The sequence below is a fragment of the Schistocerca americana genome, chromosome X (assembly GCF_021461395.2).
Source record: "Schistocerca americana isolate TAMUIC-IGC-003095 chromosome X, iqSchAmer2.1, whole genome shotgun sequence".
Taxonomy (NCBI): Eukaryota; Metazoa; Arthropoda; class Insecta; order Orthoptera; family Acrididae; genus Schistocerca; species Schistocerca americana.
Window position 1 is genome coordinate 353,240,564 of NC_060130.1, and position 23,959 is coordinate 353,264,522.

At 40.8% G+C, this 23,959-nt stretch overlaps 1 protein-coding gene and 1 pseudogene across 6 annotated transcripts in view; both read left to right on the forward strand.

Moving 5' to 3' along the window:
- LOC124556525 (myb-like protein O) overlaps nt 1–23,959 on the forward strand; it is a 97,850-nt gene that overhangs the window by 58,124 nt on the left and 15,767 nt on the right. For 2 of the 6 annotated variants that reach the window (XR_006968617.1, XM_047130481.1), the window contains exon 4: nt 9,205–9,259. The exons of the other annotated variants lie outside the window; for them this stretch is intronic. Coding sequence is in view for 1 of the 2 variants with exons in the window: in XM_047130481.1 (XP_046986437.1) it covers nt 9,205–9,212 (8 nt within the window). In the remaining variant the exon portion in view is untranslated. The remainder of the gene's footprint in view (nt 1–9,204; nt 9,260–23,959) is intronic. 6 annotated transcript variants of the gene reach the window in all.
- On the forward strand, nt 22,574–22,691 carry LOC124557551 (annotated as a pseudogene).

Sequence of the window (23,959 nt, forward strand, 5' to 3'; positions counted from 1 at the left end):
AACATATGGGGATGATGAGATTTACTGTGAGCATTCAGATTCCTTAACACTGTAAACCCACTTATCAGCTACAATTTATGAAGATGATTCTCGAAAGTATCCTTAGGTAAATGGTGGTAGCTTGTTATATAGCCTGAGTCTTATGTGTATAAAACTGCTTTGCATCTTTCACAGTCTTAAAAATTCTATGTGTAGCTTATTTCTGTTTCTAGTTTTGTGGGAAAAGATACGTTTTAAAATAAAGTGAAGGTACAGTCAAGATATGTAGGTCTTTAAAATGCTTTTGATATGATTTTTGGCTTGTAATTCCTGTGACTGCTATTACAGCTTTCTTCTGCCACGGAAACACTGTTTGAGGAGCAGAAGAGTTGCCTCATAGTTTTATTGCATATTGCAGACGAGACAGAAATAAGGCATAGTAATAAGATAGTAGTCATTGTTCACTGACTAATGTTTTTAATTTGCTTAACAAAAAGGCTACTCTAGATAACTTGGTGCATAACTGTTCAGTGTAGCTTTTCCAGGTCAGTTTTTGATTCAGGTGGATTCCGAGAAGTATTATAGAGTCACACTCATGTACTTTTTCATTTAGCTTGTGCAGGAAGAAGCTCATAGTTTGTCTTGCTATTGCATAGGATAAGCTGCTTATTGTTGAGCCCTATGGTAAACTTTTCAAGCATTGCTTTTTTTTTTTTTTTTTTCTTCACACACCTCCTCCTAGTCATTATCCACCGTAATCAGGGTAGTATCATTGGCTTGTATTGTGGACTTGTGAGGCAAGGAAGTAGGAAAGTCATTCATGTATACCAGAAAAAAGAAGGGTTCAACCACCGAACCTTGTGGTACACTATTATAACCTTTAATCACCAATAATTGCGTGGATATTCAAACACACTCACTTAGGAACAATAGCTCGTTACATGATAACAACTCAGTATCTCTTATTCGACTGCCATGCCGTGACATGCGGCCGGCGCCGTTTGTAGCTAGGTGGCGCTCCCGCGCTCAGCCGAGTTGCGGAGCACCTGTATCGCCGTTTGCGCGTACTGTCGTGGCGGCACTGTTAAATATCGTGGCACTGTCACAACACTTTTCCCCCTTGAAAAAAAAAACACAACAACAACTCACTTCCTGGGAGACATGGACAGTGCGGAGACATCCATGGCCTCTTGTGAGACCCCGAGAAGATCCCGCGGAGAGACACAAGAGTATGGTCGAAAATGTCCAGGACGGAAGCCCGTGCGTGGAACGTGCCTCCTGGACGAGATGATGGGTGAAAACTCCGGAGCAGCATCCGTAGGTGTCGTGGACCTGGGGGTGTGCTCCAGCGAGATGGGTCCCGGAGAAGGCGGCGTCGCGACTGGGGCCGGTTCCGGCGTACTCGGAAGCGGTAGCGACGTCGGCTGCATCAACACATACGGTAGATCGGCAGCAGCAATAGGACTGGCTTCTCAGGCTGGTGGAGGCGAAGGAAGGGGCGGTGGCACCGGTGTGGCCACCACTCGTGTGCGCATCTGGTCGTAATGGCGAACAACCATGCTGTTGTCCATACGTATTTCACAAAGCTGGCGGCCGCGAAGAGCCTTGACCACCCCTGGAATCCATTTAGGGCGAGATCCATACCCTCATGCCCACACGTCAGTGCCCACCGAGTGCTTTCCCGCACTAGGGGCCACAGCACAAGGCCTGACAGGGTGAAGCAGGTGCAGTAGAGTGCGCGGTTGGTGGCCATACAAGAGTTCAGCAGGGCTGCGATCACCCAGAGGTGTGAAGCGATAAGAACTCAGAAATTGCAGCAGAGCATCATCTGTGGAAAAATCACTAAGGAATTTTTTCATCTGGCTTTTGAAAGTGTGGACAAGGCGTTCGACCTCCCCATTCGATTGCGGATGGAAGGGCGGTGCTGTAACATGATGAATCCCTTGTCCAGTACAAAAATCACGGAAGGCCTGCGAAGAGAACTGAGGGCCATTGTCAGTGACGATCGTGGATGGAAGACCTTCTAGCGCAAAGATTTTGGACAAAGCCAGCGTCGCCGCCGCAGTGGTGGGCGACAGACATCGAACAACAAACGGAAACTTCGAGAAGGCGTCAATTGACAGTAGCCAATAAGTACCGAGGAAGGGGCTGGCAAAGTCAGCATGCACCCGTTCCCATGGCTGCGCCGGATCAGGTCACGGTGAGGGCATAGTACGAGGTGCAGCCAGTTGTTGAGCACACTGACCACACGCAGCAACCATGTGGGCGATGTCCGAATCAATACCGGGCCAATAAACGTGCCTGCTGGCCAGGGACTTAGTCCGAGAAATACCCCAATGGCCTTCATGCAACAGTTTGAGAACATCTTTGCGAAGAGAGGCTGGCACCACGACCAGTGGAGATGCGCCATCCATGACCAGAAGAACAACAGCATCATGAACAGACATATGAAGGTGCAAGGCATGGTAGTTGCGAAGGGGATCCGATGCCCGGCCCTTGGTCCTGTCCAGCCAACCCCGTTGAACAAAACCGATCACCTGACGCAGGACCGGGTCCCGCGCAGTAGCCGATGCGACCTGCGAACCTGTAAGTGGAAAACCCTCGACGGCACGACGTTCTTCCCCAACAATGTGGAAACAGAGTAGTTCATCACGATCGCAAACCGGGTCAGGGCCCATCGGCGATCGCGACAATGCGTCAGCGTTGGCGTGCTGGGCCATGGGGCGATAGTGAATCTCATAGTGAATCTCATAGTGAAAACGAGACAAGTATAAGGCCCACCGTTGCAGGCGGTGAGCTGCCTTATCCGGAAGCGACGCCGATGGGCTGAACAGAGAGACCAGCGGCTTGTGGTCGGTGATGAGGTGAAACTTAGAACCATACAAAAAAACGCTGAACTTTTTTAGAGCATAAATGATAGCGAGCACCTCCTTTTCGATTTGAGAGTAACGCCGTTGCGCATCGTTGAGGGTCTTGGAAGCATAGGCGATGGGTCGTTCTGACCCATCCTCATACCGATGGGCGAGAACAGCCCCTAGGCCATACTGTGACGCGTCAGTAGCCAGAACCAAGTGCTGACCCAGACGGAATGTGGCAAGACAGGGCGCCGACTGCAAATGAGCCTTCAGGCGGACAAAAGCCTGCTCACACTCGTCGGACCAACAGAAAGGGACGTTTTTGCGTAACAGTTGATGCAGAGGATGAGCTACCGTCACCACGGATGGAATGAATTTGTGATAATAAGCAATCTTGCCTAGAAACATCTGAAGTTCTTTGACCATAGACGCCCGGGGTAGAGCGATAATGGCCGCAACGTGCTGACTTAGAGGACGTATACCCTCACGGGACAAGTGGAAACCGAGATACTCAGTGGAGGGTTGGAAGAACTGTGACTTGTCCAGATTGCACCTCAACCCAGCCGAATGCAAAACCCGAAACAGTGAACGCAAATTGTGAAGGTGCTCCTCAGTGGAGGCCCCCATGACAACACGCGGCCCTGTCATGCTGTACGAAACAACGTGGACAAGAAGGAAGTGCGGAACGAACCTGCTTCTGTGGTTGCTGTTTTCGCTGCGAGCGTTGCGGCCCAACGCGACGTTGTTTACACAAGTGAACCGCCGCCACATCTTCGTTCTCCTGTGAAACAGGCAAATTGTCCGTGTCGATAGTTGACTGTACGGCGCCTACATCACACCACGCGTCTATTTGCGCGCCAGCAGCGTGAGACACTTCAAAGGATTGAGCGATGCTTAGAACTTCCGACAACGATGGGTTTGGCAGTTGTAGGGCACGTTGCCGAACTTCTTTATCAGGAGCAAGCCATAGAATAGCATCCCTAACCATTGAATCAGCATAAGACTCATGATGAGTGTCCGTGACAAACTGACATTTCCTACTCAGACCGTGTAGTTCCGCCACCCAAGCCTGGTAAGATTGATGGGGCTGTTTACGACACTGGTAGAACGCCATGCAGGCGGCAACGACGTGGGTGTTTTTTCGGTAATAGTTAGACAATAAGTCGCACATTTCTTGGAAGGACAGAGAGGCAGGTTCCCGCAGAGGGGCTAACTGAGATAGCAGCTGATAGATCTGTGGGGAAATCCAAGATAGAAATAACGACTTACACATAGGAGCGTCGACAACGCCGAAAGCCAAGAAGTGTTGCTGCAAACGCTTCTCATAATCCTCCCAATCTTCAGCGACCTCGTCGGAAGGAGGGAATGGAGGCAGAGAAGAGGAAGACAGATGATGAGTAAGCGACGTCGACAACGCCTGAATAGCAGCCGTCAGCTGTGTTTGTTGTTCAATGAGCACTTGAATAAGCTGTTCCATGTCTGCCCCATCACGAACACACAAATCCACAATGCAGTGAAAATATCCGACCTCGTCACCAAAAAGTGTTATAACCTTTAATCACCAATAATTGCGTGGATATTCAAACACTCTCACTTAGAAACAATAGCTCGTTACGTGATAACAACTCAGTATCTCTTATTCGGCTGCCGTGCCGTGACATGCGGCCAGCGCCGTTCGTAGCTAGGTGGCGCTCCCGCGCTCAGCCGAGTTGCGGAGCGCCTCTATCGCCGTTTGCACGTTCTGTCGTGGCGGCACTGTTAAATGTCGTGGCACTGTCAGAACATACACCTGTAACAACTGGTAGGGCATTGAGCTGACCGTTATATACCGTAACCACCTGCATTCTGTTAGTCAAGTATGAGCCAATTTGTAAAAGTGTGTTATTCTTGATACCATAGCACTCTAGCTTACGTACGAGTATTTCATGTGACATATTGTCAAATACTTTACTCGGATGTAGTAGTAAGGCACAACTGAAGGAATTTTTCTGAAAACCTTCAAGAATATCAGTAACAAGAGTTTCTACTGCATTTATTGTAGACAAACCTGGCCTAAATCCAAGGAGCAAAGTGGAAAGTAGATTGTAATCCTCAAAATAGCGGGGAAGTTGTAATTTAATACAACATTCTATTACCTTGGATATTATAGGTATGAGCAATATTGCACTGTAACTTTCAGGTCTGTTTTTATCTCTTTTCATACAAATTGTGATAACAATAGTGGCCTTCAGCACCTGAGAAAATTTTCCAGTCTTAAAAGTATTATTGATCAGAGAGGTAACAGGGGCGACCATAATGTTGTAAAGATGGCATATTAAGTTCCGGACAGGTTCAATTAAAAGACATTTACACATTGTCTTTTGGCCACAGCCTTCGTCAGAAAAAGAAATGCACGCCTTTCACTCACTCACTCACTCACTCAAGCAAGCACACATCATGCAGACATGACCACCTGGCAGTCGTGCATGCAAGGTGTATATACCCCAGAACAACTGGGAAATCACAGAAAAACCTGGGAATTTTTTCATCTGGGAAAAACACAGGCATTTTTTAGAAGTCTATTAAATTTTTGTAATTTTGAATCGTAAGAACAGATACTGTAACAAGGAATTTTGCTTTAGCCCATAACTGCAGAATAATACTGCAACAATAAAACATAAATGAGACAATAACACTAAAATAAAAATTTTGTTGTGGAGAAAACACAGTGCACACACAAGCGTCTGCTAACAGAAAAATGTGTCAAAGGCTTTAGGACAGAGACTGTGCAATATGTTGTAACAAAAAACTGCTTTTGATGAACACGACATCACAAATGTTTACATGAAGACCTAAGTGTCTTTCTCATGAGCCTTGTGTTTACACAACTAAAGGTCGCGGGGAAATATTGTGAATGGTGGTTTGATGATCTTGCATTACATGTGAGAATGTGTGAAGAATTTCTTAACTCACAGAATGTTTGATTCTCACTCAAAATTTAACACTGTGAGGACAAGTCACTTAGTAAAATTTCTGGGTTTGAAATTTTTCTGACACATTTGTGTTTGACAAACTTCAAGGTTAGTTTTGCATGTTTGTTTTAGTTCTTTCATAGATTACAAATTATGCAGTGATGACAACAAAAAGTATGATTATCCTTCAAAAAAAAGTTGTGAAGTAAGTTCTTGAGCATTCTCACACACATTGGCTTTTCTATGGAAAAGTAGAAGTGCTCGGAAGCTACCATGCTGTATTTGGTTAAATTCATATTTATAATTTTGTAATACAAAAATATGCAGTGTACATGTTGCTGTACATCAAAGATCCTTCCAAACCAAGTTTTTTTGCAAAGTTTTGTTTTGTAACGTGCCGCAAAGGTCTACACCGGTCTACAAAATTTTTACCGTTCAAAGGATTAGTAAGATTTACAGTTCTGAGGGAAAGTATATAGTCATTTACCGTAGAAGAAATGTACTTTCACCTGGGGTATGGCATATTTTCACCCACAAAAAAATGTATTTTTAACCAGGAAATCCGTGAAAAGCCCGGTGATTTGTTTTACTCATCTGCGCATACATCCTTGTGCGTGATCCAATCTGAGCTGCCAGAGTTGACAGTCAGGGGTGTGTGTGTGTGTGTGTGTGTGTGTGTGTGTGTGTGTGTGTGCGTGTGTGTGTGTGTGTGTGTGTGTGAGGAGTGCTTGCTTATGTGGATGAATGGCATGTGTTTCTATTTCTTTTTCTCGTGAAAGCTGTGGCCAAAAGCTAATGTGTAAGTGTCTTTTAATTGTGCCTGTCTGCAACCTAACGTGTCATCTTTATGGTAAGTAGCAATCTAACTTTTCCTTACATTGTCGATATTCCAACCTGGAGTTTCCATTATTTAAAAATGTTGTTGTGATTAGGATGCCATAGAGATCTTCACTGTAAGAGCTATGTAAGTTTGTGTATAGTTTGGTAGGTAATTCACTGTAAGAGCAATGTAGGTTTGTGTATAATTTGGTCGGTAACCTATTTCCATTTGAAAGATAAGTTATTTGAGTCAGATATGTTATGGGAAGTACTTCTAGAAGTTGCATCATTTGTGTGGAGGTAGTAGGAGCTTCACACTTAGTGCTGTTTACAAAGAATTCATTTAGTATTTTTGGCAATATTGGAGTTGCGTGTCTGTTTTTATGGGTCCCAGCTATTGTGTTTATTGCCTTCCAGGCAGCTTTACATTTGTTGCTGGAATTTTCAATGAAATTGTCATTAGCTCTCTTTTTTGCTGTCTGTATTTTGGTCCTGTATTTCTTCCTGGCTTCTTTGAACCTCTGTTTCAATTCTAAGTTACCAGTTTTATCCATTTTATGTAGGGCAACAACAATGTTTCTCTGGTTATGCAGGTCATGTGTGAACCAGTTGTTCTGCTTTTTCTGTTTGGTGCACCATCTATTTTCACCTTTTTAGTTACTTGTGGGCAACAGATTTGAATTAAGTTTGTTAGTATGTTAATAAATAAGCTAAAAGCATTATCATTGTTGTCACAATTATGTAGGCCTACTCCATCCCACTTGAGTCCTGTCACTCCCACAGTACAAGATGTTTTATCTTAATAGGTTTTGAAAAATGGTGACAGTGAGTTTTTATGTGTAATGTCAGTATTAATATCACTGACATATGTTATCTTGTGGTGCCAATATTTTGCCAGCAGATATGTATTTAGAATCTCGATTTGGTCAATAAACTGACTCATATCAGAGACTGTGGTGTGATAAATAGAAATAAGCACCAACTTTGGTTTTGGGCATATTTTTGCAACAGTTTTAAAAAGTTGTTTCTTGCAAAGCTGATCAAATTTTTGTGTTATGTATTCAGTGTAAAAGTTTTTGCTTATTAAAATATAACCGCTTTCATTTCTGCTTTTGCTTTTACAGTGTGAAATTGCTAATTCATATCCTTCTGGGAAATGCAGACTAGTTTCTGAAGGTGTAAGCCAGTGTTCATTTGCACAAAAAACATGGTATAGAGGGCTGAGTGGAAACACCTCTGTGTGAAGACAGGATAGCTGTTGGGAGTCTGTGAAGCATCAATGACACTAGTAAAACATTATTAGAGTTCAGTTATTTATTCACAATGGTTACAAGTCATCGTACCTTCACACCAGCCTCGGCTGTTGCTCATTCAGCTGCACATTCTAGCTGACGTTTGTCATGTCAACTTGGTGTTTGTATGCCCAGGAGATTATGTCAGTGGCCCTGGCACCATGGTGGACTGCTGGTAAGCAGGCACAGCCACTGCCCAGTGTGAAATGGTTCTCGTGCTGGCTGCTGGGGTGTACGAAATCTCACTCTGAATTCTATGACGGCCCTTGATGATCCAATGGTGATATACCTGGTGTTGATGATCTTGTGGTCGGTTGATCTCCTCCTTACCTTTTGTAGATGTCAGCATCTGAAGGTGCCTGAGTGTTGAAGAGGAAAATAGAAGCCACCCTTTTGCTGGCTTCCAGAGTGATATCCGGTATTGGCAGCCCTCTGGGACGTAGTGTTGTCAGAAGACAGTCAGTTTCACCATCAATAGATGCTAGACGGTAAGCAGCATGAAGTTCATCAGGTGAAGCCCGTCATCTTCAGCACATCTTTAGTTAGTTTGTAGAGGGTGCTGGAGCATCTGGGACATAGATTCACTACAGTTTCGTAATCATGGAATTGAGTGCTATTATTATGAATAATATAGATCCCAATGATTAACTCATGATGAGGCTCGGAGTATTTAAAGGGGGCTAGGATGAGACTATGACGCAAGGCTTGGTTCATAATGACTGAATGTGTCCTTATTCTGCTATATTCACTTAACTACTGTGTTGGTCCATTGCTATGTGCTGCTCTGAAAGAGATACAGTTTCTTGCTATGTGTCTTATGAGCTAACAAATATGGATGTCTTGCTTTGCTCGGTTTTCTGTCGCAGTCTCATTTCTGCTGAATGAGTACCCTTATTCGGCAGACATTGTTGTCAATCTGACCACCTTGCGACATACTGGCTTTCTTCCTGCTTCTGCCTCTGTTTCTGACATGCCTTGAGTTTGCCTGTGACGATATGAGTGAGTTTTAATAAATTTTTTATTCTAATTTCTGCCCCTTATTATTCTGTGCTGCAACATGTCCCTCCTCTTTGGAAAAAATTGTTAGGGATTTTCCTTTTATTTCACTTATTACTAATTAGTCTATGCCTGCCTTGTATTTTTTATTTTTTTAAAGTTACTCTATAACTGTGTTCTGGGTTGCTTCTCAACCTAAGTCCTGAATCTTAGTTAGCTTAATTAATCTACTTTGTCATTCTGTCTTGGTTGCATACACTATTTACACTTTCCACTTACATTACTTATTACTAGTTTGTATCCATTCCACAGGTATCTGATGGATGGTGGCCTCATTTGAATGAGATATCTTACGCTTTACACAAAAGTAAGTTGCACAAATGAACACTTGAACCAAGATTATGCTTGTCGTTGATACACTGAAAATAATTTTATTTTGTGTATGTTTCTCACGATATTGTATCACGTGTTGCATTATTTGACTGACTGAAATGTGTCCTTTTCTGAAGTTAATAATTCGTCTAGGTATTGTAGCAAAGTGGAAACTAAGGTATTGCTAATAAAAGTTAGGTTCTGTTCAGGTAATATGTTTGGTGCTTCCTCCGGACAATACAACATTGGTCAGAACACTTTAATCATTGTTGTGTCCATGATGGTAGATGGAAGGTGAAAATGTGTTTCTCCTATTTCATATCTAGTTCCATTAATTAACAATCTATTGCCCTGCAATTCTAGTTTCATTATCCTGGTTGGTTTACAATTTTTATAGCAAGTGATTACTACTGTTTATGGAAGAAATCCATTTATCTCTAATTTTCTGGAATTTTGGCAGTGGATCTAAAACTTTTTTCCTCACACTCTACTGCTTCCATTATCCCTAAGAACAACTGCATTTCACTTGACGGATTGTTCATTTGTATAACCCTTATTGGACAAATAAAAACATTTTGTCTAATACAATCTTTTAAATCTACTGCAGACATAATGACATTAGCATCTCTTTGTCTAGAAAGTAATAATATTTTTTGAGTTTGTATCTGTATCCATTTTGCAGTTGTGATCCATTTAATGGGATAGAGATGAACCTTGTAACACTGGCATTGTGCGTTATATCTACTACTGTGAATTGTATTTTATTAAGTAACCTGGCTTGATCAGTATGCACTCTTACATTACATACATGAATAAATAAAACTATATTCTTACTGGTTATAGGCATGACATGTTGTAGTACCTCTGGAAAGTCTTTTTGTGCTTTCTGTAATATCATCTAAATGTAATGTGGATTTAATAACATTGCACTCAGTTGTCCATGAGCAGCATGATGGACTGCTTCATGCAAAGTTTCGACCTCATCCTTATGTTGCTAAGGTTTGTAACAATGTAGCTGTTACCACTTTCTCATCTGGTGTGCTTAACCAGGTTTTTATTTTCTCTAGATCACTGTTTAAGACAGTCCCAGAGTTCTGCGCATATTGTTCTAATTTTGTTGTTAAGTTCTGTACTGTTTCTGTAACATTGAGTATTCCCTTCTTCATGTTTCCTATGCATGTTGTGTGCCAATCTGTTTTTGCTTTTGTATCCTCTGCTAACTCACTAACTCTTGTACATTGCCAACTGTGCTGTTTAAATTTATCATCATCCTCTATTCCAAACATTGTTTTTAACAGTTTCCCTCCTGCATCTAACCAACCTTGTTTTTTAGTAATTACCATTCATTGTACCATTTCTGTTAACTGTTGCACCTGAGTCTTCAATTTCTCATATGAGAGTGTTAATCCCAGATACTCATTCTGCATATCCTCCCATAATCCTTTTGTGTCTGCTTCTTTTTGTAACACTGTAAACTTATCCTGTAGTCTTTGTACATCATTCCATATTTTCCAAATATTGAATGTAAACACTATTGTCCATCTGTGACTCATTAGCAGAACATCCTTTGTACAGAGGCTGATTCCATATCACACCTCCTCTGCAATAGTATGGGAGTACTAGACTCAGAAAAAGTTTTGCGGATAACATCTTCGTAAGCCATCAGAGAGAAAAGGAAGTACTGTCAACCATTCCCTCCCTCATACAAATACATAAATACAGAACATGACCAGTAAAGAAAATTAAGACTAACCTAAGTAACTAACAAATACCATATGTACATTTGCATGAAATTTACGCTATTTCCTAGACCTAAAGGGGTAAGGAACATTGCCTAATGTTCCTTTTTCTTTGGCGATTCTTCTTTTTCTGCAACAGTTGAAGGAATGTGTGACAGTGCATCAGCCTCACCTCTAATCAGTGTGACTCTGCTCACATGGACTACAGAAATTCCAGTTGACAACTGTAATTTTATGTTGACTGATGAGGTTATTTCGATAACTTGGTAAGGTCCATGATATTTCGTTAAAAACTTTCTCATTTTGCCCTTTGGGGTATATGGATTAGCTAGTAACACCCACTGTCCTGTTCCGTATTGTGGCAGTTTACTCGTTCATTGCCTAATATGTTCTTGCTTCTCTAAAGCTTTTGTGTTGGCATGCTTTACCCTTTGCCAAATTTCTCTCACCTTCTTCACAAAATTTTTCACTGATTCACCCTGTGGACCCAGTTTGGTTGAATTACATCAAAATGTGACGGCATTTTTTGCCCAGATACTACCTCGTACAGTGAGAGGCCAGTTCCAGTATGAACTTTCGAATTATATGCACTGAGTAACTTTTTAACTGTTTCATTAGGTCCAATACAGAGTTAGTGCCCTGGTCTGTGATGATGGTTTCTGGCATGCCAAATTTCAGTAACCAGTTGTTTACCATGGGCTGCACTACTCGTTTCTGATCTGGGATGGCTACCATAACCAAATATCATTAGAAATGATCTTACACCGTAAGCACACATTCATTACCTGCCTGTGTTCTATTGAAATGTCCGAAAACATCAAATCCTAGCATAGAAAATGGTTTGTCAGCTTTTGGTTGTGGCTGTAACTGAACTTTCTGATGATTTGAATCTGCTCTTTGCACATGTGGGATGCTGTTTCTTACATATTCTTCTACATCACTGCAATGCGTTCTCCACCAAAATCTTTCAGCTAACATGTCTGTCAGCTGTTGTTTTCCCCTCAGTGTGACCTGATAAGACATGGTTGTGTGGTTGATGCATTACTTCCATTGTCAGTAATGCAAGAGCTACAGTGCAAGAACCACACTTGGTAAATCTGCATAGTAAGCCTTCTTGTGTTTCAAACTGAGGTTGCGTTTGAAATAGTTGATACTCACTGTTAGGTGATTGTGCATTTATTCAATCTGTATGGCTTCCACCTACCACTTGTAAAACTGCTATCTTCCTACTTAGGGTCTCTGCAGTCATGTGTTTCACTCCTGGCTTACTTCACAGTTGAACTCACATAATTTTAATGCCTATTTCGTTAATGACTTTATGGACCTTTCAACCCTAACGACCATTTTAAAAGACGAATGGTGTGTAACCATTTTGAATTTCTGACCATACTAACAGCGACAAAAATAAGAGAGTCTGTAAATAACTGCTAACATTTTTTTTTTCAACTGTGAAATAAGTAGTTTGTCTTATTCAATTGTCTGGAGGCATCTGCTGTGAGATCATCTTTTTCATCAACGTTCTGCCTTAAAATACAGCCCAAAGCATTGTTGGAGGCATCTTATGGAAGTATGAATTCTTGTGCAAAGTCAGGGAATGTTAATGTAGGATCTGATATTAATATTTTCTTGAGCTTGGCACCTGATTCTTGACACTGTTGTTTACTGAAAACAAACACCTTTTTTAGCAAATTATCTAACAGCTGGGTAATTTCAGGGAATCACTTCACAAACTTATGATAATAACTGCATAATCCGATAAACAACTGTAATGAAACTTCCTGGCAGATTAAAACTGTGTGCCGGACTGAGACTCGAACTCGGGATCTTTGCCTTTCACAGGCAAGGGCTCTACCGACAGTCCCGAGTTCGAGTCTCGGTCCGGCACACAGTTTTAATCTGCCAGGAAGTTTCATACCAGCACACACTCCACTGTAGAGTGAAAATTTCATTCTAGAAACATCCCCCAGGCTGTGGCTAAGCGATGTCTCCGCAATATCCTTTCTTTCAGGAGTGCTAGTTCTGCAAGGTTCGCAGAAGAGCTTCTGTAAAGTTTGGAAGATAGGAGATGAGGAACTGGCAGAATTAAAGCTGTGAGGGCGGTGCGTGAGTCGTGCTTGGGTAGCTCTGTCGGTAGAACACTTGCCCGCGAAAGGCAAAGATCCCGAGTTCGAGTCTCTGTCTGGCACACAGTTTTAATGTGCCAGGAAGTTTCATATCAGCCCACACGCTGCTGTAGAGTGAAAATTTCATTCTAGAAGCATTCTTTGATATTGGTAACGACCTGAAAATGCAGTGAAAGCTGTTTTGGTTCTATCTGCAAGAAACACTTTCAGTTGGTGATAACCATCTCTAACATAAATTGCTGAAAAACATTTATACCTTCCTAGGTTGTCTAATGTATCCATTATGTTCAGGATCAGATACACATCTGTTGTTTTTTGTGTGTTCAGGTGATGGTAATCACAACAAAATTGATATTTTCGAGTACCATCAACTGACCTATTTGGTACAATAACAATATAACAATGCGCAGTTCAGTTGGTGACACATTAGGCGTCAGTGTACCATGCAACACCTAAACATTTACAGCCATTGGACTCATTGGAAAGAAGTTCAGTTGTGTATTGTGAAAGATTAATTTTTGCATGATGCCTACCCAGGAAGTAAAGTCCATGAATCATGGAATGCAGTTGCCCCACAGTTGGCAACACTTCCATATGATCATGAAACTCTACAGTTCCAGTCCTAAAAACAAGCTGCATTGTCCCTAATTGTCCCCAATAATAACAAATCATTATTTTCCACTCCATGTAAGCTATACCTGGGGGTCCCTAGTGTTCCCCTACCCATGAGGTCTAGACTGATCACAGATACATTTGTACCAATATTGGCTAAAAATGTACGTTGTTTACCATTTACAAAGTTCATCAAACAACAATCCATCTGCACATTAGTGTCTGCAGTATTCCTTGCTGGGAATGTTTTCTGACAGGCAAAACACCCCTGTTTATGTTTAACATTTTCTGTTGCTTCTTTCCATTACATAGCTTCCTATTTCCACACTCATTTTCTGGTGGACGAAATGCCCACATCTGTAACAGTATGGGCATTGTGCCTTCAAATGCCCTTTCTTCCCACAATGGTAACAATTCTTTCCAGAAACAAAAATTTGCTTATCATTGGGTACTTGGGTAGCAATATCTATTTCCTGTAAATGTGTGCTGTAGCCGAATCCTCTGGGTGTTCTGTTAATACTCTTTGCAAAAACTCTGCAGGAATTCCTAGAAAAAACACATTGAAGGCTCTGTTTTCTGCCTCCTTGAGTATGATGCGATCCGCTTGGACTCCGTGTCAGCTCATATATGTGCACATTTACTTTATGGGTTCTATCTGAAAAAGTGTCCACAGTCTCATTTGCCTTTTCTGTCACACCACTCAACTTTTCTCTAAAAGACCTAGCACTATTCTGATTACAGTGTCTTTGATGTGAACCTTCCACTAAGTATTGAAATGTATTTGCCCAGCATTTTGTAGTACATCACGTATGTCTTGGCTTCACCCATAAGATGTAAATTGGCCATCTACAGAGAAGTGTCATGTGACCAATTACTCATCCTGGCCCAATACATCATTAATGAACACTGTTATGTCATCTGTTGTTTTGGTGGGGAAGGGTATGATTAGTTTGGCTGCTCAGAGATGTACTGAAAACTGGGGCTTTGCTACTGGAGACTTAAATTCATACGAACCAACTGCGACTCTCGCTCAGACCAAAAAGATTCTAATTGAACCATCAATTCTTCATGGCGTAACTTTTGTTGAGCATTTTACTGTAACAACTGCAGCACTTGCTCTGTCGGAGTGATTATGCTATCGCTAATAGTAGTTCACCTAGTGCCTAGCATTTTTGTGTAATTTACCACTAACTTATATTTATTCTGAAAATATGCTTCCAACAGAGCAACATATACCAATTGAGAAAAATACAACTTACAATGTATGAACCTAGACTCAACTACTACTTTTGCCTATCAGCATCCAAGAGACTCTCAACACTTGTATGCTGCATGACTATTTCTACAAGTAGAACAAGTTACTGATATGAACTTACTGCTTGGTTCACTATGACCTGCTAAATTGCAAATAGTACATCTCACTGGTACTAAATATGTCTTTTTACAATTTCGTATCAATAAAGGTGCTTTTTTTGACGTAGTGTCCCCATCAGCATGCCTAAAATTTGCCATATCATAACCAAAAAAGGTAAAAAAAATCTCTTTTGTACTTAATGCATTGCGGTTACTGCTGCGATGTGACATATGCAGACCAATTCCTCTGAATTCCAGATGTTGGATTCGAACACTTCTGCCAAATCCACTAATGACAGCTACGGAGACCATGCTTCTGGCACCAGTTTACAGAGGACCAAGCAGAGACATCTCTGCGTGGAGTCAGGATAGCTGTTTCAGACCTAGGAAGCATCAACAACATTAGTAAAACATTATTGGAGTTCAGTTATTTGTTCGCACTGTTTACGAGTCATTGTCCATTTGCATCAGCCTCAGCTGTTGCTCATCCAGCTGCACGTTGGATTCTAGCTAACTTCTGTAGAGTCAGCTCAGTGTCTGCATGCCAGGAAAAGACATCGGCAACCCTGGTGACTACATGCAAGCAGACACAGCCAGTGCCCAGTCTGAAGTGGTTCTCTTGCTGGCTGCTGGAGTGTACTCGGTCCCACTCAACACTTGATGACCCACCCAGAATGTTCCTGGTGCAGGTAGTTGGGTGGTCAGAGATCTCCTCCCTACCACTGGTAGCTGTCAGCACCTGAAGGAGTGTTGAACAGGAATGTGGACCCAAAGAGCCCCTGCTGCGGGCTTCCACAGTGAAGTCTGGTATTGGCAGCACTTTGTGATGTGGTGTTGTCAGAAGACAGTTTTTCCATCAGTAGACGGTAGATGGCAACCAGCATGAACTTCATCAGGTGAAGACCATCATCTTGAGTACATTAATGGCTAGTGCATAGAATGTGCTGAACGTCTATGTCATAGATTCACTACAGTATTGTAATAATGAAATCTAGTGCTATTACTGTGAATGCCTTCAATCTCAATGATCAACTCATGACGAGAGCTGGAGTATTTAAAGGGAGCTATCGTGAGGCTATGATGCAAGGCTTGGTTCATAATGACCGAATGTCTCTCTTTATTCTGCTATATTTACTTAACAGGCTGTTAACTACTGCACCGATCCCTTGCTATGTGCTGTTATGAAATAGACGAAGTTAATGCTAATGAAAATGCTCGTCTCGCATTGCTTGGTTTTTCTGTGTATCCTTACTCGACAGACAGTGTTGTCGATCTGTCCTACTTGTGACATACTGGCTGGCTTCCTTCTTCAGACTCTGTATCTGGTATGACTAGAATTTGCCTGTGGCAATTTGAGCGAGTTTTACTAAAATTGTTCTGTTTTCTACCCCTTACTACACTGTGTGCAACAATAATAGCATGGGTTTGAGTTCAGAATTTAATCTATTTCATCTATTTTGTTTCCGACTGATTGCCCATTTAGATGCATAAGTAAAATTCTGTCATCAGTAATGATAGGTAAGCAACTTAATGCATCTGTATTTACTGTTTCGTTGACGTTGGCTGGGGCGTGATGGTCCATCAAAAATCTTAATTGCTGCTCCTCACATCCCTGCTTCTGATAGAGTAATAAGAGGTAGCACTATCCTTCCTTTTGGCTACTGATGTGACTGTATCTGCAATTCTGGCTGGTCTACTGCTGTTGCATTCTGTTGAGGTGGTTCCTCTGTTGGTTCAGTAGTGGGTTCTGTATGTGGTTCATACCACCCCAGTTCTATCACTGTCTTTTGGGACTTAATTTTAATTGCTTCACTTATCAACTTTCCTAACATGCAATATCCTTTACTGTTTTGGTGAAGTCCAAGTCTGGAGAAACATGCTGTATCAAGTTTGCTGACTTCTTTTAATTTGACATTACTGAACATCTTACATGGGCTTTTGTTTTTTATTTATGCTGTGAATTTCTTTGTTTACAGGTGAGCATCCTAGCAGGTGATATCAGTGGCCGAAGTTTACGAATATGATATTTGTATTTGCTAGAAGTGATAGAAGTCTCAAGAACTGTTTAAACAAGTTCATTGCTCTGTTTTTGTAAATGTCATTTGCTGCAGCAAAAATCTCTACACTGTCCTCTTCAGATGGCCATTTTTCACAACATTTCTCGTCACTTCTTTGAAATTGTCACCTGGCCTTATCATACCTGTTACTGTCAGTGAATTACTAATGCTTTTAAGTTCTTGAGAAAGTCCCTTCGTGTGGTTGTCTCAATATACATCAGTTTTTGTTTCTTTCTTCTTCACAGTGTGTGTTTCATTTTTATGTACATTTTTTGTCTGTCTGTGTGGGTCATTCTTCATAGAGAGATTTGTAGTACCAGTAATGGTATTGTTAATTTGTCATGTTTTCATTCTGTTGTTCAGTTCTAGAGGAGGAAAAACAGTTTTATCATTGTTCATTTCGCTGCATTTTTCTTTGAACTCAAGAACAGCGAACATATCTGTGACACGTAATATGTTCACACTTCTTGTTTTGTTTCACACACCCTTTAGTGAGACACTATTTGTAGGTCAGTGCCATGTATCACAATATACATCTGAATTGCTCGAATGACAGTGGTCTTCGAGGTAGTTGCTGCTCTAAATTTGCATCTTTTTACTTAGACAGCTGTATTGCTTTTTTAAGATGTTGATTTCATTTTTAAGTCCTTTTGTTAACTCATCTTTGTCCCTTAAAACCTTTTAAATTTCTCATTTGCATGTTTCTGTAATTCAGTCTGACATGACCACACAAAATCATTTGTTATAAATCTTATGGACACTTTTGAGCACGCCCCACCCCCGCCCCGCCCCACGCACACACAGCACGCGCGCGCGCGCGCGCCCACACACACACACACACACACACACACACACACACACACACACACACACTCTTTTTGGACTTATTACCAGTATTAATTTCATTTTTTCACTATTGTTTTCACTTAAAACTTGAATCTGTGCAATTTTTTTTGCAAAAATTGTAGGGTTGAACCATGCATAGTCGGCTTTCATGACCAGATAAAATACAAGTTGAAATAAAATAATATATTAATAAAAATGACAATTAAAATGGCAGTCCTACAAATGTGCATTTAACCGCAAAATAATAATAATAACAAAAATAATAAATGAAATACACCAAAGATTGCATGATTGCATATTTAAAGAGGGTAGCAGATTCCCCAGATACTAATTAAACATTACCAAATCATACTATAAACAAAAAATATCTAATATGGACCTCCATTTAAAATCTACACTGTTCACAAATACAGTATACAGTATATGTTAAAAAAAGCTTATTTCCCTTCCGGTCTCTCTCAGACCATATGCAATGTCATATGTCTAATAGTTCATGCACAATACAGGGCTATTACAAATGATTGAAGCGATTTCATAAATTCACTGTAGCTCCATTCATTGACATACGGTCACGACACACTACAGATACGTAGAAAAACTTATAAAGTTTTGTTCGGCTGAAGCCGCACTTCAGGTTTCTGCCGCCAGAGCGCTTGAGAGAGCAGTGAGACAAAATGGCGACAGGAGCCGAGAAAGCGTATGTCGTGCTTGAAACGCACTCACATCAGTCAGTCATAACAGTGCAACGACACTACAGGACGAATTTCAACAAAGATCCACCAACTGCTAACTCCATTCGGCGATGGTATGCGCAGTTTAAAGCTTCTGGATGCCTCTGTAAGGGGAAATCAACGGGTCGGCCTGCAGTGAGCGAAGAAACGGTTGAACGCGTGCGGGCAAGTTTCACGCGTAGCCGCAGAAGTCAACGAATAAAGCAAGCAGGTAGCTAAACGTACCACAGCCACGGTTTGGAAAATCTTACGGAAAAGGCTAAAGCAGAAGCATTTCTTAAACAGGAGATTGGAAAACCGATGGATCGGTCGTGGTGGAGATCATGATCAATAATTCGTGTCATGGACTCCACGCTCTCCCAACTTAACCCTATGCGATTTCTTTTTGTGGGGTTATGTGAAAGATTCAGTGGTTAAACCTCCTCTACCAAGAAACGTGCCAGAACTGCGAGCTCGCATCAACGATGCTTTCGAACTCATTGATGGGGCCATGCTGCGCCGAGTGTGGGAGGAACTTGATTATCGGCTTGATGTCTGCCGAATCACTAAAGGGGCACATATCGAACATTTGTGAATGTCTAAAAAAACTTTTTGAGTTTTTGTATGTGTGTGCAAAGCATTGTGAAAATATCTCAAATAATAAAGTTATTGTAGAGCTGAGAAATCGCTTCAACCATTTGTAATAACCCTGTAAATTGAAACATTAAATTTGCACACACTTGCACAATATGAATCACCAATAAATTTTTGTTAATACATGATAAACAATAAAGATGACCTACTCAATAAAATTGTCTCTTTGTGCTGCATTTAATGGTGGTTTTAGGTTTTATTTGCATGTTATTACTTTCAAATGAGTGTCTTTATTATAGGTCAAATTAACATTTCATTACTTACATAATAAATCACATAATAAACTATTCATTGTTACATAGGGAAAGGTGCAAGGGATTTCATGTTGCATTCATTTTCTGTGTAAGTGTGGAACTTGTGATGCTCTGACACATTTACCTGTTCTTCAGTACTGGTTTGTCAAGATCACTTGAAATGCTCAAAAGTTATTAATTTTTAATGATTTGTTCATTATCATTCAGCTATGGTGACGATGTGACTCCTATAGTTTTATAATATATATAATATTCAAGAGTCATTACATGCACCTTAGGACCATGATTATGCCGATGTGGTTGGTTTTGGGATATGACGAATGTGTGAATTACTATTTAATTTCAAAATATTTAAGAATATCCATTGTCTGCCATGCTGCTGAAGCCACCGTTCTTAGTGTCTTTACATTCCTCCACTTGCTAGTTCTTGAACCAACTACTTCACCGAACTCCACCAAACTGTGGTAAAACTTGGCTTCTGAGTGTCCCAACTTGCTCGCCATGGCTGGCGCCCACCTGGCCCTGGTCACTATGACTGGCTCAGCCTCCACTGGCTCATTACAGCCCCACCTTGGCCCCCTCAACCAAGCCAAACTTAGAAATCCACAGTTTCAGTAATTTTACACAGCTGATAGCTTGCCAGCATACCTTTTATGTTACAAGATCATGACAACAGTTCCTGAACATATTTGCATGTAGAAAGACTAGGAATAAAACCCCATCCAGCCATGAAAATTTGTGGTTTTCATTTTTTCCTAAGTCACGTAAGGTAAATCGCAGGCTGGTTCCTTTCGTAAAGGATATGGCTGCTCTTCCTTGCTATCAACCTGCAATCTGACCTTGTTCTCCATCTCTAAGGACCTTGCCATCACTGGTACGTCAAACATTAATCTTCCTTCATTTTTAACTGTAGAGCAGTTCCTTAGCTGATTCAGTGTGATTTCAGGAAATTTTTATCCATCATTTATAACCTGGAAACTTTTATTTTTCCCTCATATTGATGTGCAAAATTATTATATCAGGCAGTAAAAAAAAGAAAATTGTTTACATTGTGACAGTCCTAGATTTCCTCTCAACCACAAAAATGCTTACATGCATTGAGTGTAGCACAGGTTTCGGCCACAAACAAAATGGAAGTAGATCCATCCATCTTACTCCCTGCATCTGGTTCTGTTGGATTTCTATCACTTTTGTAGAGTGAAAAGAAGTCTGTAAAGTAAGTATTCAGAGGTATTAAGTGAAGTCAGATCAAAATTACCATTTGCAACAGACAAACTTTCAGACAAGCTTATATACGGTTTCTGGCAACAGGGTAAATACTAAGGCAATTATACTTTTATTGTAAGTTCCCCCTTCAAAATGCTGCATTCATTCTTTAGTTCAGTCTTGGGTACTTGCGCTGTTATGGAAGTACTTCATTCTTCTGGGAAATGTGCCAATGTGTAATGTCTTTTCTACATAATTTAACCCCACGTTTTGTTGGTACTGGTTGTAGTCACAATCTACCTCAGCTGAAACTTCTTAATTTTAAGTGGTTTCCTAAAATACTGATACCTCATATGTCATTGAGTATACAGAGTTCCACAAACTGCTTCTATTTATGGAGTCACAGAAGTTTAGACTATGATACCTGCATGTATTTCACGTTTCACATGTGGTGGCAACAAAGTACGTACAATTTACAAAGTTAAGAGTGGTGATCACTGTTATACTCACTACAAAATTGTTGAAAGTGCTCCAGAAGTTAAGTTAGCTCTCAGATAAATAGCAAACTGAAAGCACTTGGGATCATTTAGAAGTTAAGTTAGCTCTCAGATAAATAGCAAACTGAAAGCACTTGGGATCATTTAAGCTTTAAGGCAGCAGATATCATTAATTTTCTCAACAAATTTTATACCCAATTAGAATTTATACATCGCGGAACAAACAGTTTTCTACCATTTACATTTCTATAGAAAAATAATAATCAAATTTGACATATTTCAAAAATTATTTTTGCAGAAGTGTTGCATAAATTAATCACCTGGTCCTAAAATGAGCAATATCAGGTTAAGCAGGTATCTGTACATTTCATTTCATATTTACAAATTCTCCATTGCGTCATTCATGGAATGATTACAAGTCCTAATATACTCTGTAATGTGATTGTCCGACGTGGTTTTTGCCATGTAAGCACAAACACCTCACTGGTTTGCTTGCTTGTAGTCAAAAATATACACAGCTGCAAAAAAAAAAAAAAAAAAGGGTCATAAATAACATTCCCCACACTGAGTTATGCAGTGAATATTGTCTCTGCATGTGTGTGAACCATATACAGAAACTGGCTACTTTGCCTGTACCAATGCCCGTGTGACGGATAGCCTGGCCCACGAAATTTAGCATATGTACACTTACTTGCTGCTTTTGTTTGCCATTTTCCTTGACATTAGCAGAACAATAACAAATTTTACTATCCTTGGTGATTAATGCTTTTATACACCAAAAAGTGTTTCTAATGAGTCAACATAATAGTTGTTGAAGATTATTTGAGTACATAAGTTGGTTGATTCATCAGCATAATAGCCAGGTGATTAACCCATGTCACTACTGAATCAAATTGTTGTGCATTATGTAGACTAGTGTGAAGGAGATAAAATGCAGAAAATATTGCCACATGTGGCTTAGTGGTTAAATGGTAGTCCAATTGTCAGACACTGGTCCTTATTTTTCCTTCTCTTGTGGATGGCAGTAATTTTCATTCCTTTTCTAAATACATCTGAAGGACAGAATAAACTCCAAAAGGAGGTCATTGAAACTGATGGTGTGACAAATGGCTTGTGTGTACTGCAATCAGATAACTAATTTTCAACCAAAGATAACCATTGTTATCTAGCTCACACAATTAGACTGGTTCACTACACTATTGATGCATCTATTCTAAAATCTTCAGGCTGTGTTAGAAGACACCCTTTTCCAAGTTGGACCAACGGCCTTGCTGCAGTGGTAACACAGGTTCCCATCAGATCACCGAAGTTAAGCACTGTCAGGCTGGGCTAGCACTTGGATGCGTGACCATCCGGTCTGCCAAGCGCTGTTGGCAAGTGGGGTGCATTCAGCCCGTGTGAGGCAAACTGAGGAGCTACTTGATCGAGAAGTAGCGGCTCTGGTCTCGGAAACTGACATACAGCCGGGAGAGCGGTGTGCCGACCACATGCTCCTCCATATCCGCATCCAGTGACGCCTGTGGGCTGAGGATGACATGGTGGCCGGTCGGTACCATTGGGCCTTCATGGCCTGTTCGGGAGGAGTTTAGTTTAGTTCTTCTTTTCCGCGTTGGAGTGAGGATGGCGGCTGAGCAGACAAGGGTAGGCTGGCAACACGAGTGATGCACAACACTGTGTAGAAAACCTCATATTTGTTTGTGTTGTAGGGATCAAAAGCAAGAAGTATGGCTGAACAAAGCAAGAAGAGGTTTTAGCCAGAGTTCCTTAAAGAGGTAAATAATTTTCAGATATCCAATCTGTAAAGGCAACCCAGTAGGGATTTTAGGTGTGGACGTAGTTAATGCAAGCATATATGATTTCGTTTCAACCAGATGTGAAGTAGCCTTTTCCCCATTTGAAAACTGGTTTCTTTGTGGTTTCAGGCAGGTATTCAATCGTATACATTAAAAGAATGTGAGTGTGATAATTTGAAGTGCAGTTGAGGTAGAAAATTCTGTCAGGGTTCTAAATGAACTAACACCGCCAGAACTCTACTAACTCATGAAAAGAGGCAATTCAGATCTGTCTTCCTGGTCCAAGGCCATGATATCTCTTTGATGATGGTAGACTTCACCACCTAGGTTTTGAAGCAATAATCCAACATTTAATACTCTGTTTCAACCTCGAGGTAATGATACTGAATGGTAACGTCTCCATTTACGGAAATCCTGGAGACATCATCTCAGATTTATATGACTATGTTTCTACAAAGCTGTCCCTGATACCAAGTTGGAGACTTTGCCTATTTTGAGCACTCTTAGTGCATATTTCAAGAAATTATTTCACTTCTAACTATTCGTACTGCTCGGGTTTTATTAAGGTTAAATTTTCCTTCAAATTTGAGGTTCCTTGAGACTGACTGACTATCAGTTGGACAGGGGAATTGGCAGGAAACTGAGGTGACTTCATTGAAGTCCATAGTTTGGACATTTGTGAGGAGTGATGTAGAGAAACAATTGCAAAATGTAAATTAGTTTGGCTGGATTGAGATTTCTTTACAATTTCAAACAATAATATTTCACAATGATAAACAATGCATCACATCAAATGATGTTGCAGTGTCCATGATTCCTGTCTCTATGGCTAAGAGCATTGTATTCATGGA